The 10,246-nt window shown below is 32.4% G+C and overlaps 1 protein-coding gene across 2 annotated transcripts in view; it reads right to left on the reverse strand.

Annotated features, from left to right (window-relative positions):
- The window catches only part of LOC133535503 (keratin, type I cytoskeletal 18-like), a 28,663-nt gene extending 22,245 nt beyond the window's left edge, over window positions 1-6,418 (reverse strand). For both annotated transcript variants that reach the window (XM_061875394.1, XM_061875395.1), the window contains exon 1: window positions 5,919-6,418. In XM_061875394.1, coding sequence (XP_061731378.1) covers window positions 5,919-6,341 — 423 coding nt within the window. In that variant the 5' untranslated portion in view covers window positions 6,342-6,418. The remainder of the gene's footprint in view (window positions 1-5,918) is intronic.
- Between the last annotated feature and the right edge of the window lie 3,828 nt (window positions 6,419-10,246).

The following is a 10,246-nucleotide window of genomic DNA, read 5'->3' on the forward strand; positions in this document are numbered from 1 at the left end:
TAGCCCAGCTTTAATGGACACCACATATACTTGATGTCCCCACATAGGTCATGTTCTACGTAGCCCAGCTTTAATGGACACCACATATACTTGATGACCCCACATAAGTCATGTTCTACGTAGCCCAGCTTTAATGGACACCACATATACTTGATGTCCCCACATAAGTCATGTCCTACGTAGCCCAGCTTTAATGGACACCACATATACTTGATGTCCCCACATAAGTCATGTCCTACGTAGCCCAGCTTTAATGGACACCACATATACTTGATGTCCCCACATAAGTCATGTTCTACGTAGCCCAGCTTTAATGGACACCACATATACTTGATGTCCCCACATAAGTCATGTTCTACGTAGCCCAGCTTTAATGGACACCACATATACTCGATGTCCTACATAAGTCATGTTCTACGTAGCCCAGCTTTAATGGACACCGCATATACTTGATGTCCCCACATAAGTCATGTCCTACGTAGCCCAGCTTTAATGGACACCGCATATACTTGATGTCCTACTTAAGTCATGTCCTACGTAGCCCAGCTTTAATGGACACCACATATACTTGATGTCCCCACATAAGTCATGTCCTACGTAGCCCAGCTTTAATGGACACCACATATACTTGATGTCCCCACATAAGTCATGTTCTACGTAGCCCAGCTTTAATGGACACCACATATACTTGATGTCCCCACATAAGTCATGTTATACGTAGCCCAGCTTTAATGGACACCACATATACTTGATGTCCCCACATAAGTCATGTTCTACGTAGCCCAGCTTTAATGGACACCACATATACTAGATGTCCCCACATAAGTCATGTCCTACGTAGCCCAGCTTTAATGGACACCACATATACTTGATGTCCCCACATAAGTCATGTCCTACGTAGCCCAGCTTTAATGGACACCACATATACTTGATGTCCCCACATAAGTCATGTTCTACGTAGCCCAGCTTTAATGGACACCACATATACTTGATGTCCTACATAAGTCATGTTCTACGTATCCCAGCTTTAATGGACACCACATATACTTGATGTCCCCACATAAGTCATGTTCTACGTAGCCCAGCTTTAATGGACACCATGTCCCACATAAGGACTAGTACACAGAAACACACTTGTACACAACTGAGCATTGAAACACCTCAATAGTGGACAAAACAGGCTGACTTCTGACGCATTTTGAAAATGATTCCAATGGAAGTATATATTTGGACATGAATGTTCTTCAGCCAATGTGTGGTAAAAAAAAGGCGAGTCTCTATCAAATGTCCCTGCGAGTCAAGTTATTTACACTTAGATGTAGATTCGGACTTGGACAAACTTTAATGATCCACAAGGGATTTCTGGTCCTTTTTACCATGCATTACTGTAAAAATAGGACAATTATAATTTTAATGGTAACATTTTATCAATATTTTTTTTTTTTACAGGGCATTACTGTAAATAGAAAAATATTACCATTGTTATTTATTACAGTAAAATTCTGGCAACTGAGCTGCTTTTTTTTTTTTTTTTTTTTTTTACCGGAAAAATTTATGGTCATTGTTTTTTTATTATTTTTTTTTTTTACAGTGCATTAATGTAAATTGAAGAATTGTACTTATGTTTTTTTTTTTACCATAACATTTTTGGTCGTTTTTACTGTGCAGTACTGTAAAAATAATACAATTATGATTTTAATGGTAAAATTCTGGCAATTGAGCTGCGTTTTATTTTTTTTGTACCGTAAAATCTATGGTCATTGTTTTTTTTATACAGTGCATTACTGTATATTGAAGAATTCTACTGATGTTTTAAAAAAAAAAATTCAAACCGTAAATTTTTTTGCTCATTTTTACCATGCATTACGGTAAAAACAAGACAATTATAATTTTAATGGTAAAATTCTGGTGACTGAGCTGCTATTTTTTTTTTTTTACCATAAAATCTATGGTCATTTTTTTTATACGTTGCATTACTTTAAATCAAATAATTCTACTGATGTTTTTTTGGGTTTTTTTTTTTACCGTAAAATTGTTGCTTGTTTTTACCGCGCATTACGGTAAAAACAAGACAATTATAATTTTAATGGTAAAATTCTGGTGACTGAGCTGGAAAAGTTTTAAATTTTTTAATTATTTATTTTTTTACCACTTATTTGTTTTTACAGGGCATTACTGTAAATTGAAAAATGATATTACTGTTATTTTGTACGATAAAATTCTGGCAATTAAGCTGCTTTTTTTTTTTTTTTTTTTTGGGGGTTTTTTTACAGTGCACTACTGTAAATCGAAGAATTCTACTGATGTTTTTAATTTTTTTTTTAACGTCAAATTTTTGGTCGTTTTTACCGTGCATCACTTTTAAAATTTTATGGTAAAATTCTGGTGGCTGAGCTGGAAACGTTTTTTTTCTTAACCTATTGTTTTACAGTGCATTACTGTAAATCAAAGAATTATACACTTTTGATTTTATTTTATTTACCGTAAAATTGTTGGTCGTTTTTACCGTGCATTACGGGAAAAAATTAGACACTTATCATTTTAATGGTAAAATTCTGGTGACTGAGCTGGAACTTTTTATTTTTTTATTAACTTATTGTTTTACAGTACATTACTGTAAATCGAATAATTATACTTGTGTTTTTTTGTTGTTTTTTTTACCAATAAATCTTTGGTCATTTTTACTGTGAATTACTGAAAAAAATGTGACAATTATAATTCTAATGGTAAACTTCTGGTGACTGTGCTGGAAAAGTTTTTTTTTCTTAACCTATTGTTTTACAGTGCATTACTGTAAATTGAAGAATTATACTTATATCTTTTTTTTTTTTTTTTTTTTTACCGTAAAATCTTTGGTCGTTTTTACTGTGAATTACTGAAAAAAATGTGACAATTATAATTTTAACGGTAAAATTCTGGTGACTGAGCTGGAACATTTAATTTTTTCTGAACTTATTGTTTTACAGTGCATTACTGTAAATCAAATAATTATACTTATGTTTTTTTGTTTTTTTACTGTAAAAATTTTTGGTCGTTTTTACCGTGCATTACTGAAAAAAATGTGACAATTATAATTTTAATGGTAAAATTCTGGTGACTGTGCTGGAAAAGTTTTTTTTTCTTAACTTATTGTTTTACAGTGCATTACTGTAAATCGAATTACTATACTTATGTTTTTTTTTTACGATAAAATCTTTTTTTGTCGTTTTTACTGTGTATTACTGAAAAAAATGTGACCATTATAATTTTAATGGTAAAATTCTGGTGACTGAGCTGGACAATTTTATTTTTTCTTAACTTATTGTTTTACAGTGCATTACTGTAAATTGAATAATTATACTTGTGTTTTTTTGTTTTTTTACTGTAAAATTTTTGGTCATTTTTACTGTTAATTACTGAAAAAGATGTGACAATTATAATTTTAACGGTAAAATTCTGGTGACTGAGCTGGACAATTTTATTTTTTCTTAACTTATTATTTTACAGTGCATTACTGTAAATTTAATAATTATACTTGTGTTTTTTTGTTTTTTTACTGTAAAATTTTTGGTTGTTTTTACCGTGCATTACTGTAAAAAAATGGGACAATTACCGTTTTAATGGTAAAATTCCGGTGATTGAGCTGGAAAATTTAATTTTTTCTTAACTTATTGTTTTACAGTGTATTACTGTAAATCGAATAATTATACTCATGTTTTTTTGTTCTTTTACTGTAAAATTTTTGGTTGTTTTTACCGTGCATTACTGTAAAAAAATGGGACAATTACCGTTTTAATGGTAAAATTCCGGTGATTGAGCCGGAAAATTTAATTTTTTCTTAACTTATTGTTTTACAGTGTATTACTGTAAATCGAATAATTATACTCATGTTTTTTTGTTCTTTTACTGTAAAATTTTTGGTCGTTTTTACCGTGCATTACGGAAACAAATGGGACAATTATAATTTTAATGGTAAAATTCTGGTGACTGTGCTGGAAAATTGTATTTTTTCTTAACTTATTGTTTTACAGTGCATTACTGTAAATTGAAGAATTATACTTATATCTTTTCTTTTCTTTTTTTTTTTTTACCGTAAAATCTTTGGTCGTTTTTACTGTGAATTGCTGAAATAAATGTGACAATTATAATTTTAACGGTAAAATTCTGGTGACTGAGCTGGAAAAATTTATTTTTTCTGAACTTATTGTTTTACAGTGCATTACTGTAAATCGAATAATTATACTTATGTTTTTTTGTTTTTTTACTGTAAAATTTTTGGTTGTTTTTACCGTGCATTACTGTAAAAAAAAATGGGACGATTACAGTTTTAATGGTAAAATTCCGGTGACTGAGCTGGAAAAGTTTTTTTTCTTAACTTATTGTTTTACAGTGCATTACTGTAAATTGAAGAATTATACTTATATCTTTTTTTTTTTACCGTAAAATCTTTTGTCGTTTTTACTGTGAATTACTGAAATAAATGTGACAATGATAATATTAACGGTAAAATTCTGGTGACTGAGCTGGAACATTTAATTTTTTCTGAACTTATTGTTTTACAGTGCATTACTGTAAATCAAATAATTATACTTATGTTTTTTTGTTTTTTTACTGTAAAAATTTTTGGTCGTTTTTACCGTGCATTACGGAAACAAATGGGACAATTATAATTTTAATGGCAAAATTCTGGTGACTGTGCTGGAAAAGTTTTTTTTTCTTAACTTATTGTTTTACAGTGCATTACTGTAAATTGAAGAATGATACTTATATCTTTTTTTTCCTCTTTTTTTTTACCGTAAAATCTTTGGTCGTTTTTACTGTGAATTACTGAAAAAAATGTGACAATTATAATTTTAACGGTAAAATTCTGGTGACTGAGCTGGAAAATTTATTTTTTTCTTAACTTATTGTTTTACAGTGCATTAATGTAAATCGAATAATTATACTAATGTTTTTTTGTTTTTTTTACTGTAAAATTTTTGGTCGTTTTTACCGTGCATTACGGAAACAAATGGGACACTTATAATTTTAATGGTAAAATTCTGATGACTGAGCTGGAAAATTGTATTTTTTCTTAACTTATTGTTTTACAGTGCATTACTGTAAATCGAATAATTATACTAATGTTTTTTTGTTTTTTTTACTGTAAAATTTTTGGTCGTTTTTACTGTTAATTACTGAAAAAAATGTGACAATTATAATTTTGACGGTAAAATTCTGGTGACTGAGCTGAAAAAATTTATTTTTTCTTAACTTATTGTTTTACAGTGCAATACTGTAAATCGAATAATTATTCTTATGTTTTTTTGTTCTTTTACTGGAAAATTTTGGGTTGTTTTTACCGTGCATTACTGTCAAAAAAATGGGACGATTACAGTTTTAATGGTAAAATTCCGGTGACTGAGCTGGAAAAAGTTTTTTTTTTTCTTAACTTATTGTTTTACAGTGCATTACTGTAAATGATACCACTGTTATTTTGACTGTACATTTTTCTAGGCGCGCTCTGTTGATTCCCTGCTTTGGCAAGTCCCAACTGGTGCCCACGGGAGGTGTTCCAACATCTGGCAACCTCCCGATTTGCACTGATAAAAACTCGCCATCTGATTGGCTGTGACAAATGTCTATCAACTGTATGCCAACTTAGACCGCACGGTTGGATTAAAGCTCTAACTAATGTAAACAAAACTGTAGTCTAATACGACGTGAAGAGAGAATGACGATGTACATCCATCCATCCATTTTCTACCGCTTATTCCCTTTTGGGGTCACGGGGGGTACATATTTCAGGAAAGTAAAAGAAAAAATAATCAATTTATGATCATGATTTAGGTGAGCAATATTCATGTTTGCATCTTAGTTTCTTCACGCCGACGTCAACCACGTTTCTAACTTCCTGAACCTGTTTCCGTATCTCTATTCGGACCTCGTGCCGCACCCACCTGTTGCCGCAGGTCTTCGATGATGGGTTGGTACTTGCTGTAGTCCCTCAGGTCGGGTCCTCCCGCCTTCAAGGCCGCCCTGATCTTCATCTCCAGCTCCTGGTTGGCCTGCTCCAGGTTCCTCACCGTCTCGATGTAGTTGGCCAGCCGGTCGTTGAGGTTCTGCATGGCGCCCTTCTCGTTGCCGGTGATCCCGGCTCCCTGGCCGCCGCCCGCCGCCAGCGAGCCCCCGAAACCCGAACCCATGCCGCTGCTCACCCGGAAGGCGCTGGAAGCGGAGACGACGGGGGCTCCGGAGCGCAGGGAGGAGGAGGAGACGGAGGAGATGCGGGCGTCCCGGCCGCCGGCGCCGCCGTAGATGCTGGCGGACTGGTAGCGGGGCGCGGCAGAGACCTGCTGGAAGGTGGACCTCCTGTAGCTCATGGTGGATGATGAGTTGGTGCGTGACAGAGTGCAGGAAGTGCAGGCTGGTGCTGGGTCGGCTTGAAAAGAGGCGATGGCAGCAGGAAGCGGGGAACTTATACTCCTCCCTCAATCAGGGCCTCTTCTAGGCCCCGCCCACATCAACGTCGCCCCATTTTTGATCTCCCTCCCTTCCCCTCTCTCTCTCTCGCTCTCGCTCGCTCTATCTGCCCACATGTTTCCTTTTGTCGCCTCGTGTATCTTTCATCGCCATGGAAACGCAGACCCACGAAGCCAAAAAACAGGAACTATGCAAATGTGCTGCAGAAACTGGAGATGAGAGGCAAATGAGGCCGGAGCTCCAACTCTGAGTCTGGAATGTTGTGAGAGGAGGAAAGGAACGCTCCAAGTTTGGTCAAAGTGACACGAAACTAAACACAAGAGGAGATAAAAGAAGCAGGTCAGATTTTCTTTCCGCGCTCAGTGAAAGAAGCAAGTTTTGGTTTTGTTTTCCAAAGCAGAGTATCACGTTTAGAAAGTTAACTGGGCGACCACGCCTGCAATTGTACGAACTTCACTTGTCAGCAGCCGGGACAAAGACACCTTCATTAAAGCACTTATATAAGACTTTTAAAGTCATTTTGATAGTAGGCTAATATAGACACTTACATCATGTGTTGTCTTCATTATAATACTTATATAATAATTTTAAAGTCTTTTTGATAGTAGGCTAATATAGACACTTACATCATGTGTTGCCTTCATCATAACACTTATATAAGACTTTTAAAGTTATTTTGATAGTAGGCTAATATAGACACTTACATCATGTGTTGCCTTCATTATAACACTTATATAATACTTTTAAAGTCTTTTTGATAGTAGGCTAATATAGACACTTACATCATGTGTTGCCTTCATCATAACACTTATATAAGACTTTTAAAGTTATTTTGATAGTAGGCTAATATAGACACTTACATCATGTGTTGCCTTCATTATAACACTTATATAATACTTTTAAAGTCATTTTGATAGTAGGCTAATATAGACACTTACATCATGTGTTGTCTTCATTAAAGCACTTATATAAGACTTTTATAGTCATTTTGATAGTAGGCTAATATAGACACTTACATCATGTGTTGCCTTCATTATTACACTTATATAAGACTTTTACAGTTTATTTGATAGTAGGCTAATATAGACACTTACATCATGTGTTGTCTTCATAAAAGCTCTTATATAAGACTTTTAAAGTCATTTTAATAGTAGGCTAATATAGACACTTACATCATGTGTTGCCTTCATTATAACACGTACATAAGACTTTTAAAGTTATTTTGATAGTAGGCTAATATAGACACTTACATCATGTGTTGCCTTCATTATAACACTTATATAATACTTTTAAAGTATTTTTGATAGTAGGGTAATATAGACACTTACATCATGTGTTGTCTTCATTATAACACTTACCTAATACTTTTAAAGTCATTTTGATAGTAGGCTAATATAGATACTTACATCATGTGTTGTCTTCATTATAACACTTACATAATACTTTTAAAGCCATTTTGATAGTAGGCTAATATAGACACTTACATCATGTGTTGTCTTCAGTATAACACTTATATAATACTTTTAAAGTCATTTTGATAGTAGGCTAATATAGACACTTACATCTTGTGTTGTCTTCATTATAACACTTACATAATACTTTTAAAGTTATTTTGATAGTAGGCTAATATAGACACTTACATCATGTGTTGTCTTCATTATAACACTTATATAAGACTTTTAAAGTCATTTTGATAGTAGGCTAATGTAGACACTTACATCATGTGTTGTCTTCATTAAAGCACTTATATAATACTTTTTAAGTCATTTTGATAGTAGGCTAATATAGACACTTACATCATGTGTTGCCTTCATTAAAGCACTTATATAAGACTTTTAAAATCATTTTGATAGTAGGCTAATATAGATACTTACATCATGTGTTGTCTTCATTATAACACTTACATAATACTTTTAAAGCCATTTTGATAGTAGGCTAATATAGACACTTACATCATGTGTTGTCTTCATTATAACACTTACATAAGACTTTTAAAGTCATTTTGATAGTAGGCTGATATAGACACTTACATTATGTGTTGTCTTCATTATAACACTTACATAAGACTTTTAAAGCCATTTTGATAGTAGGCTAATATAGACACTTACATCATGTGTTGTCTTCATTATAACACTTACATAAGACTTTTAAAGTCATTTTGATAGTAGGCTAATATAGACACTTACATCATGTGTTGTCTTCATTATAACACTTACATAAGACTTTTAAAGCCATTTTGATAGTAGGCTAATATAGACACTTACATCATGTGTTGTCTTCATTATAACACTTACATAAGACTTTTAAAGTCATTTTGATAGTAGGCTAATATAGACACTTACATCATGTGTTGTCTTCATTATAACACTTACATAAGACTTTTAAAGTCATTTTGATAGTAGGCTAATATAGACACTTACATCATGTGTTGTCTTCATTATAACACTTACATAAGACTTTTAAAGCCATTTTGATAGTAGGCTAATATAGACACTTACATCATGTGTTGTCTTCATTATAACACTTACATAAGACTTTTAAAGTCATTTTGATAGTAGGCTGATATAGACACTTACATCATGTGTTGCCTTCATTATAACACTTATATAAGGCTTTTAAAGTATTTTTGATAGTAGGCTAATATAGACACTTACATCATGTGTTGTCTTCATTATAATACTTATATAATACTTTTAAAGTATTTTTGATAGTAGGCTAATATAGACACTTACATCATGTGTTGTCTTCATTATAACACTTATATAAGACTTTTAAAGTTATATTGATAGTAAGCTAATATAGACACTTACATCATGTGTTGTCTTCATTATAACACTTACATAATACTTTTAAAGTCATTTTGATAGTAGGCTAATATAGACACTTACATCATGTGTTGTCTTCATTATAACACTTACATAATACTTTTAAAGTTATTTTGATAGTAGGCTAATATAGACACTTACATCAAGTCTTGCCTTCATCATAACACTTATATAAGACTTTTAAAATCATTTTGATAGTAGGCTAATATAGACACTTACATCATGTTTTGTGTTCATTAAAGCACTTATATAATACTTTTAAAGTTATTTTGATAGTAGGCTAATATAGACACTTACATCAAGTCTTGCCTTCATCATAACACTTATATAAGACTTTTAAAATCATTTTGATAGTAGGCTAATATAGACACTTACATCATGTTTTGTGTTCATTAAAGCACTTATATAATACTTTTAAAGTCATTTTGATAGTAGGCTAATATAGACACTTACATCATGTGTTGTCTTCATTATAACACTTATATAAGACTTTTAAAGTTATTTTGATAGTAGGCTAATATAGACACTTACATCATGTGTTGTCTTCATTAAAGCAATTATATAAGCCTTTAAAGTCATTTTGATAGTAGGCTAATATAGACACTTACATCATGTGTTGCCTTCATTATAACACTTACAAAAACTTTTAAAGTAATTTTGATAGTAGGCTAATATAGACACTTACATAATGTGTTGTCTTCACTTATATAAGGCTTTTAAAATCATTTTGATAGTAGGCTAATATAGACACTTATATCATGTGTTGTCTTCACTTATATAAGGCTTTTAAAATCATTTTGATAGTAGGCTAAGATAGACACTTACATCATGTGTTGCCTTCATTATAACACTTACATAAGACTTTTAAAGTCATTTTGATAGTAGGCTAATATAGACACTTACATTATGTGTTGTCTTCATTATAACACTTACATAAGACTTTTAAAGTCATTTTGATAGTAGGCTAATATAGACACTTA

The sequence above is a fragment of the Nerophis ophidion genome, linkage group LG16 (genome assembly GCF_033978795.1).
Source record: "Nerophis ophidion isolate RoL-2023_Sa linkage group LG16, RoL_Noph_v1.0, whole genome shotgun sequence".
Classification (NCBI taxonomy): domain Eukaryota; kingdom Metazoa; phylum Chordata; class Actinopteri; order Syngnathiformes; family Syngnathidae; genus Nerophis; species Nerophis ophidion.